At 39.9% G+C, this 24,825-nt stretch overlaps 1 protein-coding gene across 2 annotated transcripts; it reads left to right on the top strand.

Annotated features, from left to right (window-relative positions):
* The first annotated feature begins 11,268 nt into the window (after positions 1-11,268).
* On the top strand, positions 11,269-18,527 carry C2H5orf24 (chromosome 2 C5orf24 homolog). Of its 2 annotated transcripts, none has more exons than XM_063292292.1 (2): positions 11,269-11,400; positions 16,654-18,527. In XM_063292292.1, exon 2 carries the CDS (start codon positions 16,660-16,662, stop codon positions 17,224-17,226), a length of 567 nt encoding a protein of 188 aa, XP_063148362.1. In that variant the 5' UTR covers positions 11,269-11,400; positions 16,654-16,659; the 3' UTR covers positions 17,227-18,527. The 2 variants fall into 2 exon arrangements, with proteins under 2 accessions (XP_063148362.1, XP_063148363.1); XM_063292293.1 differs by having other exon boundaries at positions 11,277-11,400; positions 16,657-18,527.
* Positions 18,528-24,825: the final 6,298 nt, after the last annotated feature.

Genomic DNA, 24,825 nt, shown 5'->3' with positions numbered 1-24,825 from the left:
ATCCTGCTTCCCCTTACAGGAATCATTTGTCTTTTTAACAGATGTTAAGAGGAGTGTATGATGTGTGTGTGCGCATGCACATTTGTGATCTGTATGATCTATTTCTGCCCCACCTTTTAGGACAAGTTTGCTTGCTTGCTTTTCCCAGTCACATGAGTGAAAAGGAATGTGCTGCTCTTGTGATTATTTTTCTTGCCCAAGATCACTTCCAAATATGGTATCTGCTTAAACAAGTTTGTGTTCTTAAAGGGTAGGTTTTTGTAGAAGAAATTCTGACTGCTGGTTCACCCTGGTTTAGGACAGGAAGAATGCCTTTTTGTTCAGCACAGTTGACTAAAAAAATATGTCTTAACGGTACTTTAAAAATATGGCAACTTTTAATACCACTTCAAATTGCTTTTAAATGAATTATAATTATGGAGATAGTAACTCTGGATCCATATTTTTCCCACTTACTTTGATAGAAGTGTTAGGTGGAAATGAACAACAAAAAAGTCTATGTAATTAGAACTTCAATATTGCTAATAGCATACTGTATGAACCTTTATATATTGGATTTCACACTATATTCTGTAAATTCGGACATCTGCACCAGCTTACTAGTTAGAAAGATCTGAAAAGAAACATTTTTCAGTACATTAGCTCTTCTGTTCATGGTGGCCATGTCCAGCTTATAAATAAAAAATCATATGTTCACACTTGTATTTTATACCAATATATTATTGGAATTAGCCATGTTGTAATAGATATTTCATATATGGGAAGCCTTACTTGTCTATGAAACTTACTGCATGTAGCCAATTATCTCAAGGTAATTCTGAGTAAGAAAAAGAAGCAGATAATAGAAGAGTTGCTTGAAGAAGACATTGCATTTTGATAATACCACAAAATCCTGGAAGAAAACTCTGGCTGCTAAAAAATAACACTGATTTGATGGCACATAAATAGTATTATGTTGTAGATTTTAGAAGTGCTGTAGGTAAGCAACTAAACTAAAATTGAGTGAAACAAATTTTTTGGTCAAAATGATATTAACATGACAAATACCCATTTCTGCTAACAGTGCTGAATCTTGACCATTATAGACAGTGGTAAATCAAAGGTCAATTAATTCAACATATAGTTATATAGCGGGGGGGGGGCGTGTCCCACAGAGCACAGCCACAGAGTGAAATCTGCAGGATGATGAAAAGATCACTTTTTTACATTAAAAAAGCTGCTTTGGTTATCACTATGTGGTACTGATTTTTTGTTGCAGATTGAAGCACTGAAAGGTACATTTTGTTTAAGAAAAGGAAGGAGATAAATCTGTGATTATAATATGCAATGTGGTCCAAGTACTACAAGGAAGGAAGAACAGTTTAAAATGCATTCAACTCAGTTCTCTAAGAGGCAGGGTTGTCTCTCCCCACATCCAACTGAAGTACGATGTGACCGAAAGCTTGCTATTTGGCTGCAGCCTTCAGTGGAGGCCGGAGATAAGAGATTAAAGTCAGCGAGGCAGAAAGAGATCTCATACATAATTAACAAAATCATTATGGAGTACAAAAGTAGGTTTCAGTGAAACCATTTTGTATTGCTTCTATTATTTAGTGTGCCAAAATAGATGAGGCAACCATACCATTGATATTCCAAATCTGTCTTAATTTTTTCATCAAGGATTTGGTTTAGATTACTGTATTCCAAGAGCAAGTAATACACACACACACACACACACACACACTTTGTGTGTGTGTATACCCTTTAAGAACACTATATATAAAAATTCCCTTCTCACCCCTATGGGTGGTATGTGTCCTCCTCAACCTTGGGTCCTCTGCCAGAGGCCTGGGAGTTTGAGGGTTCTGTGCAGTATCTTGGCTGTTCCTAGCATTGCACTCTTCTGGACAGAGAGCTCTGATGTTGCTCCTGGGATCTGTTGGAGCCACTCCCAGCTTGGGAGTCACAGCCCCGAGTGCTTCTACCACCACTGGGACCACTTTGGCCTTCACTTTCTGCATCCTCTCTAGTTCCTCCTTCAGGCCCTGGTACTTCTCCAGCTTCTCATACTCCTTCCTGATGTTGGTCTCATTTGGCACTGCTACATCTATCACCACCACTGTCTTCTGGTCCTTGTCTATTACTATGATGTCTGGTTGATTGGCCAGTACCTGTCTGTCTGGATCTGAAAGTCCCACAGGACCTTAGCCCTGTCATTCTCCACAACCTTCTGTGGAATCTCCCATCTGGACTTGGGAGGGTCTAGCCCATACACTGTGCAGATGTTCCTGTACATAATGCCAGCTACTTGGTTGTGCCGTTCAGTGTATGCTTTCCTGCCTGCATCTTACACCCTGCCACTATGTGTTGGACTGTCTCTGAGGCCTCTCTGCACAGTCTGCACCTCAGGTCCTGTCTAGTGTGGTAGACCCCTGCTTCTATGGAACTGGTGCTTAGTGCCTGTTCTTGTGCTGCTATGATCAGTGCCTCGGTACTGTTTTTTAGTCCAGCCCTTTCCAGCCACTGGTAGGATTTCCCAAGGTCAGCCACCGCAGCTATCTGTCAATCGTACATCCCATGCAGGGTCTTGTCTTGCCATGGCACTTCCTCTGCTTTATCTTCCTTCCATGTCTGCTGCTGCCTCAGGCATTCCCTCAACAGCTCATCTTTAGATGCCATCTTACTGATGTACTCCTGGATGCTCTGGGTCTCATCCAGGACAGTGGCTTGGACCCTCACCAGGCCCCGCACTCCCTCTTTCCGCCTGGTATACAGTCTCTGGGTATTGGACTTGGGGTGGAAGCCTCCGTACATTGTGAGGAGCTTCCAGGTCTTCACATCAGCAGCCTCCATATCCTCCTTTGGCCAGCTCACTATATTGGCAGGGTATCTGATAACTGGCAGGGCATATATGTTGATGGCATGGATCTTGTTCTTCCCATTGAGCTGGCTCTTCAGGACCTGTCTTATCCTTTGGTGGTACTTGGTTGTTGCTGTTCTCCTTGCCTCCTCCTCATGGTTCCCATGTGTCTGCAGGATACCAAGGTACTTGTAGCTGGTCTGTATGTCTGCTATGTGGCCTGCTGGTAGTTTCACCCCATCAGTCTTAACTACCTTCCCTCTCTTTACTACCATCCAGCTGCACTTCTCCAGTCTGAATGACATCCCAATGTCCTCACTGTAGATCCTTGTCAGGTGGATCAGTGAGTCTGTCTCGTTCACTCTTAGCATACAGCTTGATGTCATCCATGTAGAGGAGGTGGCTGGTGGTAGTTCCACTCTTGAACTTGTATCTGTATCTACTTCTTGTGATAATCTGGCTGAGGGGGTTCAAGCCCATGCAGAACAGCAGTGGGGACAGTGCATCACCTTGGCATATGCCGCACTTGATGGCCACTTCTGCAAACTGCCTTGAGTTGACTTCCAATGTTGTCTTCCACAGTCCCATTGAGTTCTTGAAGAAGGTCCTGAGTGTCCTGTTGACTTTGTATAGTGCCAGGCATTCACAGATCCATGTATGTGGCATTGACTCATAGGCTTTCCTGTAGTCAATCCAGGCTGTGCTCAGATTGTCTGTCTAGACCTTGAGTCTTGGGCAACTGCTTTATCTATAAGCAACTGGTGGTTGGAGCCTCTGGTGTTGTTCCCAATGCCCTTCTGAGCTGTGCTCATGTACTGGCCTATATGGTCCCGCTGTTCGATGTCTGCTACTGAGATGGTGACTAGTTCCTGGTCTGGGAGATTTCTGTAGTCTGCTCTCAGGTTCTGCAGCCACTTTGCACTGGTGTTATGTGCCTTCTCTTTCTCCCATATGTTCTTCCAGTACTGCTCTATTTCTGCTGTTGATGGCTCTGCTGTTCCTGTGTTGTTGCACTGCAGTTGGGAGTACACCTTGGATGGTTCTTTGGAGAACAGAGCATTTATCTTCTTGGCCTCTGCTTCCTTAGTGTCTCTCCTTAGCCTGGTAGCCAGTGCTGTGGGCCTTTGTTTAGCAGTCTCTAGGGATTCAGATGGAGTCAGGCCCTTGCATTTTTTTAGTAGCTGAGACTTAACCTTAATCTCCATACCCTTCTGTAGTTCTACCAGCTGACCAACTTCTCTCCTAGTTGCCTTGATCTTAGCCTCCAACCTCATTTTCCAGGGGGGGTATGTACTGCTGTTTTTCTTGATCATGTAGCCAAGCATCTCCAGGATTACAGTGGCTGTAGCGTATACTAGTTCATTGGTTTGAGTTATAGTGGTAGTAGGGATTGTTGTGAGGGCTCTATTGGCATCTTCTAGCATGCTATCTGATGGTAATCAGTCTCAAGAGTTGACTGTAGCTAGTTTATCCATAATCTTTTGCCTCATATCAGCTGCTGTGCTCTGTAATGGAGGGGGTGGCAGCGACGTTCCAGCTTGAGGTGTTGGCTGCACCTCCAGTTGTTCTTCTGGGTCTTCTGGAGTCTGGGATATAATGTGTAGTTGGTCTATCTGAAGTTGTGAGAGCAGCTTCCTCTTCACTATGTTGAAGCGTTGGGTAACTAGCTGTTTCTCAGTTAGTGTGGATGCAGGTCTTCTGTCCATCCATAGTTCCCTCATGCGTTTCATATATCCCCTCATTAGGTCTGCTGTTGTAGTAGCATTCCATCAATTCCAGGTTCTCTTGTCTCGTCCATGCATAGTTTGTTCCAGTAGCCCACTTATCATCAGATTGCTTTGGTTCCCCAACATCTGACACGGACCTTGTTAATCCAGGCAACATCTGAGCCGGCATGACTCTCTTAGTTCGTGTCACTCTCATATTTGAGGTAGGCAGGTGAAGCGTTAGGGGGTCTTTGCCCAAGGACCCGTACTGGTAAGATAGGTACAGCCGGGATTTGAACCCCGGTCTCCTACTCCAAAGGCAGTGTTCTAACCACTGTGCTATCCAGCCACTCAAATATATATATTTGTAATAAAGATCTAGTTGATCTGGAAAACAAGATAGGGAAAATGTGCAGAGCGTAACTTCTGGAATTCTTTCAGCAGTTGTGGCTATATGTATTTTCTTCTGTTATGTGCTTTACCCCCCTCCCATACTATACCTCCAGAATAGCTCAAGATTGTGCACTTAACATTATGGTCAAAAACACTGATTGCAGAACTATGCCCTTTCTCAGTAAAATTGATGGCTTTATGCATTAGGAGGAGTCCGGCAGGCATCTCTACTTGGGAAAAGAATCCAAATTTGGAGAAAAGCGGGGTGCTTTTAATAATCCTTTCCATGACCCTCCCCTCCAATATACAGTAGTTCCAGCAGCAACAGGAAATAAAAATATTTAAAAGGATCCATGTTTCCAAATGAAGATTGGAAACTCTGTTTGCATTACTGATTGCTGGATCTTGGTAAAACAGTAGCAGATACAGCAAAAGTGGTATCTGCTAAGGTGATGTTTTCAGAGCCATGAACTCTTCTTGATCAGAGCAGTGGATATGTTGATGACTCATCCGTTCTTCCTTGAAATATCTTGGCTGACCAAAAGGAGGTTGGAAATGATCTTGTTCCTTTTTTGTTTGCTTATTTGTCCTCCATCTTTTCCAAGAGCAGATTACCTGGACTGATAATTCCTTTGCTTCAGGACAGAAATCTCTTATAAAACGAGAAGAAAAAACTAATCTCTTCTGCACTTCTTGGATAAGTCCTACTGTTTTTTTACTATCTCCATCCATAGCTGAAGTCTCTCAGACTCAGAGCCAGACCTAATCTTTCTCCCTCACTTGCCAGCCTTTTCACTCAGTTCAGAGACCAATGTCTTTGAGCCCTCTAAAGCCAGACATGTCCCCCAACTAGACTTCAGCCCGGTCTGTGTGACCCTTATGCAGGCAGTAGCCGACCAGGGTCTTCCACTGAGCTGTATTGCAATACGACCCCAAAGAGGCTGGTTAGCCTTGTACAAGCTGAGCCAAACCCCACCAGTATGTTGCCTTCTTGGAAGCACAGCCTTCCTGGAAGCAGTTTTACTGAGTTCAGCTGCACCTGATCAACTGGATCCAGAATCAGATGAAGTGGCCTATCAACTAGACTGAGCCCCCTGCTTCAGGAGAATTCAAGAAGCCAAGGAACATGCTAAGTAAACCCAGCCAAAGAGCAATGGCAAAACAGCTATTGATAGCCCCATCCTATCTTCCTTCCGGTTGAACTGTTGGAGATCCATCTAACATTGACCTTCAAGAACCAGAAGCCTGTGCATAAGCTGCAAAAGAAAGGTGATTGTTCCCCTCCCCACACAATTTTTCTTCAATACAGAAGTTATTTATTTATTTATTTATTTATTTCTGCATTACCGACTGAAATGGTACCTCTGCAAAAACTGTTTGTGTAAATCTTTCTATTTGCTATGGCAGGAAATCTCCAAAATTTTGGCTTTCATTTATTTATTTATTTTCTATCCCGCCTTTATTATTTTTATAAATAACTCAAGGCGGCCAACATAGCTAATACTCATTCCTCCTCCTATTTTCCCCACAACAACCACCCTGTGAGGTGAGTTGGTCTGAGAGAGAGTGACTGGCCCAAGGTCACCCAGCTGGTTTTCATGCCTAAGGCAGGACAAGAATTCTCAGTCTCCTGGTTTCTAGCCTGGTGCCTTAAACACTAGACCAAACTGGCTCTCTCTGTTTCTCCTTCTGTCTCCTCCAGCAACTGAACGCTGTAGCGTGTTCCATTGGGTTGTAAAAACCAAGCAAGGCTTCTGGAATTCTTTCCAACCTCTTCACCAGCAGGGGCAAAAGGAGGTAACTATCTTTTCTTCTGGCAATGAAGCACTTAGCAGTTTGGTTCAATCACTTAGCAATTTGGTCTTGATAAAGTACTCATTTTTTTCCAAGGTCTAAGGCAGAGTCTAAAGCCTATGCTGGCTGGGGAATTCTGGGAATTGAAGTTCATACGTCCAAAACTTGTCAAAGTTGAGGAACACTGGTTTAAGGCAACATGAATATATGATGAAAATGCAGGATAAAATTATTAAATATGGGAACTTTTTTAGAGCTCCCTCAGCAGGGCTTTTGAAACATATCCAAATATATTTATCATTTAGTAATCATTCCCTGTAGCAGTGTCCTGAGCCATACTGTTTGGATTGGATGTCTAGCCTCTTGATGGAACAGCTCTGGGCATTCTGGAATTTGGTCCTCTAAACTCCAAGGAAGCCTAGTGTAATTATCTATCTTTGGAGAAGGAGGGGTTGGCAATTTGAGAGTTCTCAAGAAGTAATTATCTAATAAGGATTGAGGTCATTTTGAGGTAATAAGTATCAGTCAATAGCAATACACTCAGCCCTAAGAATCCTCTTTAGTAATAGTTATTACTACTAAACAGAGTAGCTTTGCTGCGCATCAGTTATTACTTGGAGTTTCCCTATCCTAGAATGAGAATAAGATAAATGCACTTTCTCTGATAAAGTGAATGTTATTAAGCAACATGGTGCTGCCACCACAGCATATATTTTCTCTCTCTCTTATAATGATCCTCAATACAAACAATTGCCATGCTATTTCTGCTGGGTCTTCTCTCTGCCCTCATCTCACTTTATTGGCTTGAATAGGGAGGAGAGGGATGAGTTACCTATTACTTGGTTTTTGTTGTTACAAGACAAAGAAGAATGGGAGTAAATCTGTCCAATTCAACTATCTAGTTTGGCCCCCAAGACTCTGTGGCATGGATGGAGAATCCTGATTTCCCAGATGTTGCTGAGCTAGACTTCTCTGTTTCCCTCACCATTTGCCATGCTGATTCAAGATCAAGTGCTGCAACATTTGGAGGAAGGTCCATGGATTCTCCACCCTTTCTCTATATAAAAAATATTTTTGCGTTGGTTTGATAACTGATACAATGTAGTTACTGGTGATGAGTTGGTAATCACTTCCCTCTACAATCGTCTGCAGTTATATGGAAATGAATTCTAGTGATTTAAATGCAATTGGTATGCAAACAGATGTATATATTTGATTCAGTATTGACTCCTGATGACTGCCTGGACTAGTCCCTGCAGTTTTAATGGCATGATTTTGGGAAATTTGCCTTTGCCTTCTTCCTAAGTCTGAGAGGTAGTGACTGACCCAAGGTCATCCAGCTGGCTTTGTGCCTAAAGTGGGATTAGAACTCACAATCTCCCAGTTTCTAGCCTGGGGCCTTAACCACACCACCAAACTGGCTCTTGCAAACAGCTGTGCTGCACAGGATTGTATATTTGTATAAAATCAGGAGGATTCTGGTAGCGCTTCCTCAGAGCAACAAATTTAATTAAAAGGCTTAAGCTTTCATGAGCTCACTTCATCATATGCAGTGGCTAAATTGATCAATTTAGCCACCCCATACATTTGATGATGTGAGCCACAGCTCATGAAAGCTTATGCTTTTTATTAAAATGTATTAGTCTGAAAAGGACTACCAGACTCCTGATTTTTGGCTACCATAGCCTAATATAGCTCTCTATTTGTGTAAATCTCACTGAATTCTTTCGAACATTTTAATACACATACACACACCCATACACACACACATTTCTATCTAAGTCATTACCTTAGGAATAAATATTTTTTTTAAAGAAACATAAATATTGAACTACAGCTGCCATCAGGAATGTGTGCACAAAGAAATTAACATTTCTATAATGCTTAAAGAAGGTTTTGATACTAGGTTGAAGAGTTTAGCATTACTGATTTTATGCTTCGGCCAATCACCCTAAACAGCTGAGCAAGACTGGGAGTCCATTTTGTAACAAGCTTCTCTTAAGAAAAAATAGTAAAGGAACTGCATTCTGGCTCCATTCAGCTGCCAGCATTATCATGAAAAGTGCAGTAGATTAATATTTAATTGTTTGTTTGCTGCTGCAGAGACTCCACTGTCTCATGCTGTATGTATCCAGCTACTTAAAGGTAATGTGTGCCACCAGGGGAACAGATGATGCCTTCTCTATTCAAAAGCACAAGATGGTTGGAAAAAACCCCCAACAACCTACAGTGACTTGCTTTAAAATAATCTCAATGCTGATTTATACAGGATTGGGGGTGGGGTGGGGGAGGGGGAAGGAGGTTCTTTTGAACAGGTTGCTTTAAAACAAATGTTGTCCCAAGGCTGATTTTCCATTGAGTTTAACTCTTCACATGGCTACATCCACAAGATCAATTTTAAATTTGTCTGTAGCTGACACTGTTAAAAACCTACATATTGGTATATGCCTAGGATGTGAAAGTTGAGGATAAGACAAAACAAAAACTGACACTTGCAAAATATCAGTTCTAGAGGCACTTTTAATATGAATGAATTGCATCAGCAGAATTGTGGGTCACAACCAATGCCATTAGAACTGACTGGCAAAAAAATGATACTACAAAGGATTGCCACACAAAGGATTCTTATTTTACTTCAACAGCTAAACCTAAATTAAATATTCTGCCACAATACAGGGGATTTGCATGTACTGACCATGCACAACACTGAATACACTATTGTCAGTTTCCTATAGAGAACATGGCAAACTGGCATCAAGCAGGGATGTCCAACTCAAATCCTACCAAGTGCTGCATGAGGATTACAGTAGTTCATTAGCCTGACAAGGCTGCCCTGAGTCATATCATAAAGAATCTGAGAGCACCTGCTCTCAAATCTCCTCCAGAAAAGAAAAGGTTATATAGCCTAAGGTAGTATTAACTTTTTTAGTATGTATGTTGAACTTTTGGACTACGTCACATTCAGCTTATCATCAGTTGAACAGAAATGCCCTGACCAGACCGTGAGAATTGTATGCTTGTTCATCATTCCCATATTGAACAGGATGTGGGATATGATAACCTCCAAAATCTTTTTTTTTTTGCTGTCGTTTGCAGAAAGGGCTTTCAGAAACATGCAGGATTAACTTCAGTCAGTTGATGCTTCTATACACATTGACAACACTGCCAAACTCATGATAGGCCAAGTCTGAAGGGAGCAGCTTTATCGTGCATAAGGGAGTTTCAGTCAAAGAAGGGAATCCTGATCAGGCAAGATACTCCAAGGGGTGGCAACTCATAAGGTTCAGGCACTTTTGGAAGAAACCAATTTTCTAGCTTCTAGTTGAAGCCTGATTCAGACATAACTGGTTGTAATAGTTACTGCCTCCCAAATGGGTGGAAATAGAAATGCTGTTGGGTACTTTATAAAATCTGTAGAGAAATTTCTTCTCAATTTTTTCCAGTTCTACCCAAGCCTTGAGATTGCTGTCACCTGAGGCAAGACTGTGAATGTTCTTGCTTCCATAAAGTCTCCCTGCTATGCAGGCCTCTCCCAAAAGGGCCTACGGTGCTATCCCTCTGGCAGCAGGTCTGTTTTTTTTCTTAAACTACTATGCCTTTTCATTTCTGCTGTCTTTTGCTTTTAAGCAGTTTAGTTTCTATATTCCTAAGTATCTTTTTGTCATGATGCCTTGGCTTCTGCAGCCTTTGTTATGGCTTACCCAGATTTGATTTAGTGTTTTTATTATCCATCACCTGGGAAGATTTTAGCCATAGGGCAGCTAATAAATCCTAAAACGTAAATGAAAAATACATTAGGATGTGGTGATTTTTAAGCACCGATTCACGCATATATGCGTTTCCTTTATCAAACACAAAGAGAATAACCAGCAGTACCCTGAAGTACATACGAGGTACAAGTGAATTCGCTTTGTTGTTTCCCGTAGTGATTGCGTCTACAACCCTGCTCCCAACCAATTCTCCCGTATCAAATTCTGCGGCGCTGAGCGGTCCCCCCGCTTCTTGCGTCCGCCTCTGAAGATCACGCAGCCTGTGCCTTCGATGCCACCTGACCCCCAGCCCCGTCTCCCCGCGTTTCGCTCGGTACACCCCCGGCAGAGATGCCTGCCCGCTGAGCTCCCCGGGCAGCCCGCCCCAAAGCGGAGGGCACGGCCCAGCGCAGCGCCTCTCTCGCTCCGTCACTTCGCCTCCCTGGAACGTGTGACGCCGCGCCGCGTCGCCGCTGGAACGCGCCAGGCCAGGTTCTCGGGGCGGCTGTTCCCTCCAGCGACCGCCCCAGCCAGCGGCCTCTTTCGGAGGCGCCCGCCTGCCGCTCCCTTCCTCTGCTCAGAGCAACCGCCGCCACTCCTCCCCCAGCCTCGGCCTCAGCCTCGGCCTCCCCCTCGCTCGCTCCCGCGGCGCAGAGACCCAGACCCGGAGCGCGCACGCTGCCGCCGCGGCTCCCTGCAGCTGCTTGGCCCGGTCGGCTCTGCTCGGCGAGGCCCGCTCCCCCGCCCGTGGATCTTTCCGGCTCGCCTTCCCTCTCGGTGTGCCCGCCTGGGAGGAAGGCAGGAAAGCGGCGGCGGGGAGGGGCCGCAGCGCCCCGCAAGGACCGGCTCCGACCCTCGTTGGGCTCGCGCCTCCCGGACCAAGCGACCCCCCACCGTCACCCCCCTCCGGATCCCACAGGTAGGAGCCGCCCGCGGGCCTGGCGTCGCCTCTCCGCCCGCTCCTTTGCATAGGCGAGCAAGATGGAGCCTCGCCCAGTTGGCTCCCTGCGAGAGAAAGAAGGGAAAGGGCCGAGCAGCGCCTGCCTCTCGCCCGCCTGCCTGCCTGCCTGCCTGCCTGCGGGTATAGTTCTTATGATCAGGACAAGCCCACCCGCTCCATTTGTCGATGGGGCTGAGGAGGAGGACGTAGCGAGCCCCTTTCCTCCTCTGGGGCAGAAGCGTGAGCTCCTCTTCCCATCTTCCTCTCCACCTACGGGGAGGAACCATGACATCCGCCGTCTGGAATAGCTTTCGAGCCTCTTGTTTGCGCCCCGTTGTATTGGAGAGGGAGGCGGTTCTGCGACCTCTCTTTCTCCCACCCCCGCTCCCTGCGCCCCGGAGCGACTTGCTGCCCTTTGCTTGCTGGCGTTTGTTCCTTCGAGAGAACAGAGCTTCACGAGATAAACTACCATTTTTAGTACTTCGGAAGAGTTGACTATGAATAACTGTTGCCATTATTCTGCGTTTAGAGAAATTGGTCGGAATCACTACCTCGTTTGCTAAGTGTAACAGAGAGATCCAGCCGTCTTTTAACTATTACGTTAGAATTAGCAAAAAGGGAAGGGTGGGAGAACAGGTCAAAAAGGTAACTTGTTTATTAGTTAAACTGCCTTGAATAAAGCAGATGGCCAGTCCTAATGGTTTTGATTTGGTGGAATAGTAGCAGAACTCATTGTCCTGTGCCCCCATTTCCTGATTTATTCTTCCCTCGAGCTCATAATAAAATGCTCTCTGTAGCACATGCTCGCACACACATACCCCCAATGCAATCTTCCCTGTAAATACCTTAGGAAGGCTGCTGACACTCCAATACTATGGGGGGCAGTGGTGAGTGAAGAGAAGGGGTAAATGGCTGTAGGTCTTTGTGTTACTTACTGTATTGCTTTGAGTATCCAGCAGCCATGGGAGCTGCACATCTTGCAGCTCTCATACACTGTGTTCTTCTGGAATTTATTTCATTTTCTTAAATGTCCTATTTCATTTGCCTACAACAAATGGCTGCATGTTTTTTCTCCTTATTTATATTTTCTATATTTCTATATGTGCACAAACAATGTTATGAACATTAACTTTGCCAATTATGTAAGGATTTTAATAAATACAGCACATGTTTATTAAAATCTGTTATTTACATATCTTTAGTTTTGGCTCATATCTAGGTTGTGCTCTTACTGTATGTGGAATCCTTTTGATCATACATGTGGTCTGAGTCTTAGTTTTTAAATATTTAGTCTACAGCCCTGGGCACATTATAGAAATAGGTCCCATATGTACAGAATTGTATTGTTATTTTTCCATTGAATTTGTATCTGTTGTGTTTTTTAAAAATTGGGGGGCTGTGTATTACTTTGTACTATGGAAAGAAGAGTGAACTCCTGCATATTTCTGTTCAAGATATAGCTGCAGATTTTTTTTCCCCTGAACATTCAAAATTTCAGTCCAGCCTTTGGCTTCTTTTAAAATTCTCTATTTTTCTTTTTCAGATTCTTTTTTTCAGATTCACTGTAGAATTAAAGAGTCAATAGAATCTGCAGAAGATATCTAACATCAGGTCTATTTTATCTCCAACACACTTGCTCTTGTGTTGTATAATGGTAAAAATCAGAATCATTCATAGATAGATAGATCAACTTTTTAAGGAAAAAATATTGACTAGACCACAAGATAGCTATTGAGAAGAAGTTATCTCCATTTGTGGATTTTTTGTGCAAATATTCCAGCCTCCTTCTGGATACTTCCTCACTAGATCTAAGTCCTCGGACATTGTCTGAGGGCCCAGGTTACAGCTAAACAGATCTAGGTCTAATTAGTGGCTAGATGGGAGATATTTAGGAACCTTACATTCTTCACATTGAATTACATTATGGAAGAAAGAAGGTATAAATATATACTCCTTTTCCTTTGAATCAAGCTTGGCTTATTGTGGTTTAATAGAAACATATGTGTATAAGCATGTACAAAATTATTCGTTTTATTTGTAATCCACTTTTCTTACAGGAGTTCAAAGCAGTATAATTAGTATTCCCTCCTCTTATTCTAGCTGCATAATCATATCCTATGAGGTAAGTATGATTGAGAGTTAGTAATTGGCCCAGAGCCATCCAGTGAGCTTCCTAATGCTAATCCAGAATTCTGCTGTACTGGCGTAGTGTTTTGTTCTTTGCCACAAACCTGCAAATTTAGAAGGATCAGCATAGGAATATTCTAGGACAAGATGGGAATCTTGTATCCTCTTTGTTTAGGAAATAGTTTTTAGTAATAACATTGCTAAACTGTACAAAGGGCAGATTATAATACAAATTCTGAAGCAAAAAATGTATTCTCATTCGTTTTGGATCCAGATTATGATTTAGTGAAGTTCTGCCTCTGCAGGGCAGGAAGTAGGCAGATGATTTTTAGGCTTCATTCTTTTCCCTGAATTGTATTTCCTGAAGAGCTGTTCTGGAAAACAGTCTCTCTGGAGCAGCACAAAAGATAATGTAATGAGTTGCAGAAGAGAGGATTACAGTAGCGACGATTGCCTTCAACTCTCTTCTTTCAATAGGAAGTTCTTACTGGATCCCAATGCCTTCCAATAAAAGAAAAAAAAACCCTATTCCAACTTGATTCAGTCCAGAATGTTTAGATGATGCAGATATATTGTATTTACTAGAAAGGAATATAAGTTTTTTTTCTCGAAATATTTTACTTTAAAATGGGATGTTGATTGTAATTTTTCTGAGAACATGATAAAAGAGACTGATGATTTCTCTCTGTGTATGTGTTATTGTTCCTCTGTTGTACGGACGTCTTAATTTAAAGGTTGCTTTCCTTTTGAGTAAATACAATGCACTGTATCAGGCATAATTTTAGAAGAACTTTTCTTTCCTATCTAAATAAAATAGGGAATGCTTATCAAAATTCTGACCATTTGTAGTTTGTGTAAGCCAGAAATGGCTAGTCTTTTGCTTACCATGGATTGCTCTTTAGGTTTAAGGAAGGGAGGTTAGAGGACTGGAGTTGGCAAGGGGAAGATGTGAAATAGGTAGGGCCAAATTTACATGGATAGGTTTGGAATCTTCCATTTTGGGAATGGGTTCGGCATTTTACCTATGCTAAATCTATTTCAGGGATTACAGTATTGTTTTTGTGTGTTTTCTGTCTTAGTATAGCAAGAAATCATGCTATCAATTTTTGGTTGTTGAACTGAGGAATTGTAGTGGAGAAAGCTGCAAAAAAATAAAATTCGGGGATTGAGATTGTCCACCTCTGGTATAAATACTTGTATTATAGCATCCTGTTTAATATTGCATGAACTCTGATAATATGATAATCACTAAGGCTGCTATCGTATATCCATTAAATATGAGTAACCCCCATCCTCATCAATGGGAGTTACGTCTGACTGTCCTGACCACATCTTAATTTTGCAACTGTGGATTATTTTCTCCTCAGATTTCTTAAAGTAGCATAGCAGACCGATGATAATAATCTGTAGGTGGAGTCATCCCTGATTCACTAGACCAATTAATGAAAACAGTAGCTTTTCTAGGTGGCACTTTGTGGGCTCAATGAATGTTTCTTTGCAGCCAATTCTAGAGTGTATATTATATTTAAGTGCAGTTTGCATTTATCAGAGATGGGAATTAAGACCAGTTGTGCTAAGGTCTGCTTTTCTATTGTTCTCTACTAACTTTCCAGTAAACCAGGAGAACCAATATAAACAAACAAACAAACAAACAAATAGCATGAAGTTGTATCTTGGAGCTACTGTATTAGTGATTTTAGTCAAAATACAGATAAAAGTATACTATAAGAGATACTGTCAGGATGAATTAAATCATCTACACAGAATAGCCATAATGAGACTCTGAGTATATATTATCCTAACTAATCTGCTATAGCAGCACTTTTCAACCTTGGTAACTTGAAGATGTGTGGACTTCAGCTCCAGAATGCTGGCTGGGGAATTATGGGAGCTGAAGTCCACACATCTTCAAGTTGCCAAGGTTGAAAAACACTTTGTTATGGTGTGTGAGAGTGATAGCAATGGAAAGGATTTTTGCCTTCAGAAGATAAATAATTGTGTTTTCTATGTCTAATAATTGAATTACTCTTTTCAGAACAATATACAAGCTAACACTTAAATCCAGTGATTGGCCTTTTTGATTTAGCTGAGGTTTCTGATAATGGAACAGGGAAGGAAATAAGTGGCAAAAATAACCTTTCTCCTTGTTCTTCTAATGGAGTTTCCACTAGTTCAAAACCTGCCCATGCAGGGTCATCATTGTATGCAAGTTTGGGGTTACAGATTGCATTAAAACATAACTAATGCCCATTTGAACAGTACTCTTCAATTGTACATAAAAATCCTGCAGATTTAGAACTGTCCAAAGCACTCTGTGCTGATAGTAATTCAAGAGTTCTGGATGTTGCTAATTTATCTGAATTAAATTGTGAAATAAGATGTTTTAATTGAATATTACTGCCATTCTATATGTTGAGATAATCCAAACTCCTCTTGCAGATTGTTTAAAAACTTGATTGACAATTAGCTGATATAAAGTATCAATATCCCTGCTTACCCATGAACTGCAAAAAAAATATATCTGCCATTTTCAGACTAGGATTATCTGAAAGTGTAAATCAGGACCCTAAAGTGTTAGTAAAGATCAAAATTATACAGTACTTCTGACCTGGCATCTTCCAAATGTGTCTTCAGTTTTTAATAGTGGAAACACAGTATAATTTCGACTGACAAAGTAACCAAGCCCCTGCCATCATTATAGAGGGGTCACATAACAACTTTCTGATTGTGTCCATAAGAAGGAATTGCTTGTTTCTGAATTACTGTTTGCATTCTGTACTGCCAAAAAGAGCTTCCCAGTTGTGAAGCTTATTTTGATTTAGAAATTTAAAATTTGCTGTGAATTTAAAAGTATTTTAATCTGTAAGTTTGTGTTTATGTAATGCAAAAATGTGAAATAAGCACAAATACAAATTACAAGTACACATTGGCAATGATTTGAAATGATTTTTTGTTTTAAAGAAAGTGTTTGGGCTGCTTTGTGTCCTACATGAAGTTCCTTAACCCTGGAAAGCATTCATAAGGCAACAAGCACAATTTAATGCAAAACTAAGTATTTTTAAAATGTTATCTTGGTTTTAAACTTTTATTTCAATTTTTTTTTAGCAGAAAATGATGCATCCTGTTGCCAGTGGTAACTCCCCTTTCTGTGGGACTGGAAAAACTTCTTGCCTTAATGATGACAATGGGACACCCACCGATCAGTTTGATTTATATTCCACGCAGCAAACCAAGTATAGTCACACAGTCGGGCATAAGCCAATACCATGCCAGAGACAAGATGCATTAAATGAACCACATTTGCAGACCACAAGTAGCAGAAATATAGAGACGAAAGATGAACTAAAAAAAAAGAAAAATCTCAACAGATCTGGAAAACGTGGAAGACCTTCGGGGACCACAAAATCGGCGGGGTACAGAACGAGCACAGGTAGACCGTTGGGGACCACCAAAGCAGCTGGATTTAAGACAAGTCCAGGTAGACCCTTGGGTACAACTAAAGCTGCAGGATACAAAGTCAGCCCAGGAAGACCTCCAGGTAGCATTAAAGCTCTATCACGGCTTACAAATCTAAGTTATACTTGTAGCAGTGCAGCTTTTCCATACTCTGTGGTGCATAACAGAGGAGTACATGCTACTGGTGAAACAAGTAGCAAAATCAAGCAACCCACTGAATAATATGTATAGATAGATAATATTTCTTCAGTAATCATTCTTAAATTATCTGAGTTGTGGCATGTTTTTTTCACTTCTTTTGTAACTTTTTCACAACTTCCTTTCTTATTTTTTTAAAAGATGACATATCATAACCATATAATGTTTCTTTGTTTTCAAGTGGAATCCTCAGTGATGCCCTTGTGTATTTTCAAAAAGTAATTGCAAATATTCTGAGTGACAAAAATTATTGTCCAGTCATTTTAGTTGAGGAGCTGTTAATTCAAGTAGCAGATTTCCGGCTCCTAGATTATTGAAGGTCACAATAAAGACTTTTTCAAAATAAATCAGAATAGACTAATGGGAACCAATCATTCAGGACTGTCTTATAAATGTAGTTCTATAAATTTTGCAATGTATGTGTTTCTTTTTTTCTTTCTTCTTTAAATAGGAATGAATAGAAATGAAATTTTTCCACAATTGCTGGAATTTAACACGGACCTCAAAACTTGTAGATATTTCAAAACTTTGAAACTATATTTTTAAAAATTTATCATTCCAGGCAGTCACTGCATTGAAGTGCTATCAGTTACAATTAATTCAAATACTTGGTTAAAGTAATAGTTCGTACGCAGCACCTGATATATATTCTAAGTGCTACTAGAGATACCATACTGCCATTACAGTATGGTATCTCTCCTGGAAGTGTTAACTATTGCACACTGACTTACAGTTTATAAAGCCTAAGACTACACACACCAAATTATAAATAATTAAATACCTGAAATGTTTTATAAAATAAGTTCTAAAAAGTGCTATCAAATACACAGTTAATAGGCATAATGAAGATTATGTCTGAGATTTTGTTCCCTTCTCAGTCCAATTAATTTGAGTGATATATAGCATAAGCAAAGTTATAGATTTGCCCTGTATTTTTCAAAATCTGTCAAGAAACATACAAGTTCTAAATGACTTCACAATATCTGCATAGTTGGCAGCATTTTTAAAAAGAATTTAAAATATTTGGTGTAATTGAAAATTATACTTTTCAGATAGGTGGTCTTCTCATTTTTAAAGTAATTTTGTCAGTATAAAACTTGCTATTTATCGTACATTCTGAAGCTGAGCATATATTTACCAAAGGAAGACATTTCATGGATCATAATTGGAAATGATACAGATGATGCACAAGCAAGTTGTGATTTGATGTGTTTATAGACACCCAGATATATAACAGACCTTAGGAATATATCTATGCATGGAGGTGCAGAATGATAAATACAATTTCTGATTTTTGTGCACCTAAAATAAATGTTCTGCATTGAGCTGGGTATGTGTTGTTATTTTTAAGAGCGTATGTGAGTGTGTATGTATGTGTGTGTGAGGGGGAGAGAGAGAGAGAAAGAAAGAAAAAGAGACACTGTATGTACAGTATTACACAAGTTGCATTATAATTGACCAGAAAATATTGAATTTATTTCAAATATTTCTTTCGAATGAAAGCTATTCTGAAACTAAGTTTCCATTTAGTTAAATTTTTAAAATATTTATCTGCAAATTCACTTGAGAGAGGTTATAAATATTTGCAACTTTTATTTGGAACAGACCTCTTTCACATTAATTAAAAATGAAAACAGTATTGATTTTTTCTTTGTAAGATCAATGTTGTGGCCTGCTGACATTTTGATGACAGCTCTGATTTCGGTAATGACAACTTAAGAAATGGATGTCATTTCATGCCTTTTTTATCAGGAAAAAAAACAGCAAGCCTTCAGGTGTTCCAGTGATGCCTAACTCATAATGAGCTGGACTTTATCCGGTATTTTATAATAGTGTATTGAATTGCTTTGAAGGGACTTTGTACGCACTGGCAACCATGAACCTCAACAGTACTGGAAGGCTTTTTAGTCATGTAAACTAATGGCAGCTAAACTGCTACTAAATTGCTTTGTCTTACTTTGCTCAAGCTATGAAGCTTATATGTTTCCTCAAAAAACTTTGGTAATATCTGGGTTTTTTACTAATTTTTCACAGAGGTGCAACTTTTGACACACAATACTAATGTGAGCTAATCCTCCCTCAGGACATATATTGTACTGCCTGTTTTGTTTGACTTTTTTTCCCCAAAGGCTGCTTGGAGAGCAGCTGAATGTAAAATCTACAAGAATGGCACACCCTTATGGCAAGATACAAATTTATTACATGCCACCAGTGTATTTTTTGATTAACTGTATTTCTTACCTCCTGTTTTTCTCATGCTAGCTTTTTTTTTTTAACTTCTCACAAATCTGTTCAATGATGCCATACAGTGTATTGGGAGGTAAGGCAGATGCATTATTGCTCTAGGGTAATGAATTATGTGTTCTGAGAAGATGTATGCTGAAAAAATAAGCAATTTATGCTCATTTATAAAGCTTATTAATTATATCTGATGGAAAACACATCCATTAAAAAGATTAGTACAGTTAAAAATAAGCAGAAAGGGCAATTAAATACTCATTGGATTTGTTAACTAGGCCAGGAGAGCACTGTTGGACATTTCTTGATTCCAATTGATTTTACCTTCTACTGCAGTTCATAAGGGCCATGCTATGGAGAAAACAGAAGTCAGTGATTTGAGATGTTTGAATGATAAATTCAAATATTTTTGCTACTGCTGTATATAATCTTCTGAATACATTGTGCTTTTTTGGTACACTATCTCTTGTCATGATGAACACTGCAACAGCATGTTAATTCCTATGCTTTGATATTACTGGGAAAGAAAAGGAAGAATGTCCTTTCTTTCGATAGTATTAATACATGATTTGTAAAGCAAATGATAATTTTATATTCTATAAATTAATTGTACTCTACATAAGCTAGGATTGTTAATGTGTATTCACACTGCTCAAAACATCTACATGTTGAATTTGTGCTTTATCTTTCTTTTGGTTAAATATAGGTATTTGTTGTATCTTTTGATAAATAAATAATTAAGCATTAATAGGGACCTATACTACTTAAAAGACAGAAAAAAATGCTGTTTACTTTCTAATTAACTTTACATAAACTATAGAACCAAATAACTTTACTACTATTTTTTAAGTCTTGCACTGGATATGTTCAAAATTATTGTATAGGTAGTACTTTCTAAATATAGCTTTGTCTACTACACCAAGGATCACTTGTGTTTCATAACTTTTCAAGGTAAACTGTTACTGATCAGGATCTTTGTTCTGCAGTGGGCTATTTTTAGGAAGTTACACATTTTCTTTTTGTCTCACAACAACCCCAGGAAAGTAACGTATATGGGATGGGAAATTCCATGACAAGGCAGGAAGGATTACTGTCAGGGCATTAAAAGAATTTGAAAGGCAAGGACTTTCTGAACAAGAACTCTACAATTATTTCCCAAGTTGTCATTCTGCTTTATATCACTGTACATACAGTGCAGCATCATGCAATTTACTAAATACGAACAGGTGCTTGCAATCAAAGCTTTTGGACTTGCTTATACTCAAATGCTTTTTATTATACATATATTAAATATAGTTCATTATTATAATGAAAATATTAGAACAAGCCCTTCCTTTTGGTCTCTTCTCCCAAATAGATAAATTTAAGTTCTGCAATGTGTAATCAATTTCATCTTGAAAATTATAACATTATAACATTTTTTAAAAAATCTATATTTAAATAGGCTATTTTAAGATTTTCACTTTCACAACTTGCTTTTCCATGGACAGTTTATTTTATTAGAAAAAAAATCACTAATATCATCATCCTGTCTTCTGGTGTAAAAAGTCTGATTAGATAACTGTGTTTGTTCTTACATCCATGAACCTCAGCTACTCATGTGCAATTGTCTGTATGGGAATGGAGTAGTGTTCATGAACTGTACTTATGTCATCATTTTGATGTATATTTATTAATAAAGTAATTACTTTAAACACAAAATGATTTATTCTTGCCATATATCTGTCTTCTTTCATAAATTTCATAAATGTCTTTTATAAAGTAGTAATGCAATAAATTTACTAGCCTGCTTAAGTGAATGAAGAACTGTTAATCTCCTGATGTTTTCATTGTTTTATCCATAAAAAGATACAGCAGCAACCAAATTCTTTTCAGTTTTTCTTTTGCTCTGCTCCCTATATCTTCTTGTAGTGTCTGATTGAAGAAAAATGTTCACAAATATTGCTGGTTATTGATTTTTGGTGACTATCTGAGGCATATACTTCTGCTATAAATAATATTTGTAGGTACATGTACGAGGCTGTGTGTGTGTGACAGCAAAAGTGTGAATGAATGGCTTGTCTTCTGGATGTTTAAAATGGCTTATTCATTTTACACCTAGAAATCAACTGAATGGTGAGGGGATGAGTATCATGATAAACGTGTGACCAAAAATTTCACAGTTGATTATTTAAAAGTGATGGATCAATGTTTAATATTAATCTTTCACTTTTAATCTGCTTTCAGTTTTTAAAATGTTTTGAATAGGATGGCAACTGTCAGTTCCATGGCTGATATGAACCTTTCGCTTAAAAAAAATGTGTACTCTGCTGAAACTCTTTCAGAAATACTGTAATGTTACAATAGAAGGATTTTAGTGGCATTTCTTGTCAGATTTTTGGTTAAAATAAGAGGGAAAATTTTTAATTTAACTTTCATGTGTCTCTCGATGTCTTATAGCAGTAGATTTGCCCTATAACTTTTAGATTTGCATCATATAGAAAAGAGACCTAGTTGTTTGCTGGAGTACATTATTGGCATGCAAAAGATCCAAGGTTTTATCCCTGGAACTTCCATTTAAGACTGGGTAAGCCTCCTATCTAAAATGCCAGAGAGCTACTACACACTAAATTTCCTGACATAGATATGCCAATAGTTTGACCTGTTAAAAGATTGTATGAAAAGGACTCTTGCATTTTAAATCTGAGATTTCAAAACTGATAGTGGTGCTGCTTGTGCTATTTTATGTAGGATGCTTTTTTGATTCTGCTGATGGTATAGCAATGTCAACTGTTCAGTTGCTTGTGTGTGTTTGGAAAGCCGTACAAAACTGCAGTGATTTGTTGTTTATTCGTTTAGTCGCTTCCGACTCTTCGTGACTTCATGGACCAGCCCACGCCAGAGCTTCCTGTCGGTCGTCAACACCCCCAGCTCCCCCAGGGACGAGTCCGTCACCTCTAGAATATCATCCATCCACCTTGCCCTTGGTCGGCCCCTCTTCCTTTTGCCCTCCACTCTCCCTAGCATCAGCACCTTCTCCAGGGTGTCCTGTCTTCTCATTATGTGGCCAAAGTATTTCAGGTTTGCTTTTAATATCGTTCCCTCAAGTGAGCAGTCTGGCTTTATTTCCTGGAGGATGGACTGGTTTGATCTTCTTGCAGTCCCAGGCACTCTCAGAATTTTCTTCCAACACCACAGTTCAAAAGCATCTATCTTCCTTCTCTCAGCCTTCCTTATGGTCCAGCTCTTGCAGCCATATGTTAATACCAGGAACACCATTGCTTTAACTATGTGGACCTTTGTTGTCAGTGTGATGTCTCTGCTCTTAACTATTTTATTGAGATTTGTCATTGCTCTTCTCCCAAGGATTAAGCGTCTTCTGATTTCCTGACTGCAGTCAGCATCTGCAGTAATCTTTGCACCTAGGAATACAAAGTCTTTCACTGCTTCTACATTTTCTCCCTCTATTTGCCAGTTATCAAGCTGGTTGCCATAACCTTGGTTTTTTTGAGGTTTAGCTGCAAGCCAGCATTTGCACTTTCTTCTTTCACCTTCATCATAAGGCTCCTCAGTTCCTCTTCGCTTTCAGCCATCAAAGTGGTATTGTCATGAGTAAGGATGGCGAGCAGGGGGCTCCCATCCAGGCTGTAAAGCGCATGCGTAGTACTGAGGAATTAAGCAACCATTCAAAGAGACACAGATCAGGCCCGCCTTAGCCTTTGGGGTTTATATGTCGGTTTTTCCCACACTTATTCAGTTTGTTAGGATTCTGTTTATGTAGCAGTAATAAACATTAGAGGAGTACTCCTCGTCTCAGCGTGTGTCTCACTGTTAGGACAGGTATCATCTGCATATCTGAGATTGTTAATGTTTCTTCCAGCGATTTTAACTCCAGCCTTGGATTCCTCAAGCCCAGCATGTCGCATGATGTGTTCTGCGTACAAGTTGAATAGGTAGGGTGAGAGTATACAGCCCTGCTGTACTCCTTTCCCAATCTTAAACCAGTCCGTTCCGTGGTCTGTTCTTACTGTTGCTACTTGGTTGTTATACAGATTCTTCAGGAGGCATACAAGATGACTTGGTATCCCCATACCACTAAGAACTTGCCACAATTTGTTATGGTCCACACAGTCAAAGGCTTTAGAATAGTCAATAAAACAGAAATAGATGTTTTTCTGAAACTCCCTGGCTTTTTCCATTATCCAGAGGATATTGGCAATTTGGTCCCTAGTTCCTCTGCCTAAACCCAGCTTGTACATCTGGCAATTCTCGCTCCATGAATTGCTGAAGTCTACCTTGCAGTGATTAGGACATATTAATTAAGCGCTATATAAGATTCTGGCCACTAAAGACTTTTCCATGTTGGGGAATTAAAATTCTCAGAACTTCCAGCCAGAAATCTGCTAGGAGGTATGGTTGAAACATTTCTAGAAGGTTCCATATTGGGGATAACTGTACTATACCCATTGAATGAATGTCTGACAAGATAATCTTTATGTAGCTAGATCTTTGATTGTTTAGGCTTATCTTTCTACAGGAAAGCCAAGTGGCAGAACTAACTGATCTTGGTTATCTCAACAAGCTAAACAAGCATAGGACATGATTAGTACTTGGATGGGAGACCCCCAACCTACTCTATGGTTGTAGGCTAGACTGGGAATTCCAAAAAAGGTGCAGTGATAAATCACCTCTAAGTGTATGCAAGAATATTACATAGATTTGTCGGTGAAGTTAACTAGGAATTGAGGAAAGTTTACTTTTTAAAAAATATTTCTATTGACAGAGATTATTCCTAAATAAGTATGTATTAAGATTACATTTTTGCATTTGGGGAGATGAAATTTGAGATAGTGTTTGAAGTTACTAAAATAGTTTTCAGAATATTTGAGTTATCTTTATTGTTGAGAAGCTAATAACTATGATAAGGTAAAGGTTTCCCTTGACGTAAAGTCCAGTCGTGTCCGACTCTAGGGGGCGGTGCTCATCTCCGTTTCAAAGCCTTGGAGCCGGCGTTGTCCATAGGACATTTCCGGGTCATGTGGCCAGCATGACTCACGGAACGCCGTTACCTTCCCGCCGAAGCGGTACCAATTAATCTACTCACATTTGCATGTTTTCGAACTGCTTGGTGTGCAGAAGCTGGGACGAGCAACGGGAGCTCACCCCGCCGCGCGGTTTCGAACCATCGATTCCATCCTTGCATATGTGCATAACTATGATACTGTATTGTAATTTCCAGATTGGGGAAGTTAAATATATCCCCAATGTCTAAAATTAAGACAGCAACAAAATCATTTCACAATCGGTGAGACAAAAGTTTAAAGATTTCTTGGATGTTGCTATTCATTGTATCGGAGAAAACTAAAACTAATGCTATGTATCATTTCCTTGGTTGTTGTAATTATG

This window comes from Candoia aspera, chromosome 2 (assembly GCF_035149785.1).
Source record: "Candoia aspera isolate rCanAsp1 chromosome 2, rCanAsp1.hap2, whole genome shotgun sequence".
In the NCBI taxonomy this organism is placed as follows: domain Eukaryota; kingdom Metazoa; phylum Chordata; class Lepidosauria; order Squamata; family Boidae; genus Candoia; species Candoia aspera.
This window is presented reverse-complemented; position numbering and strand designations above follow the sequence as displayed.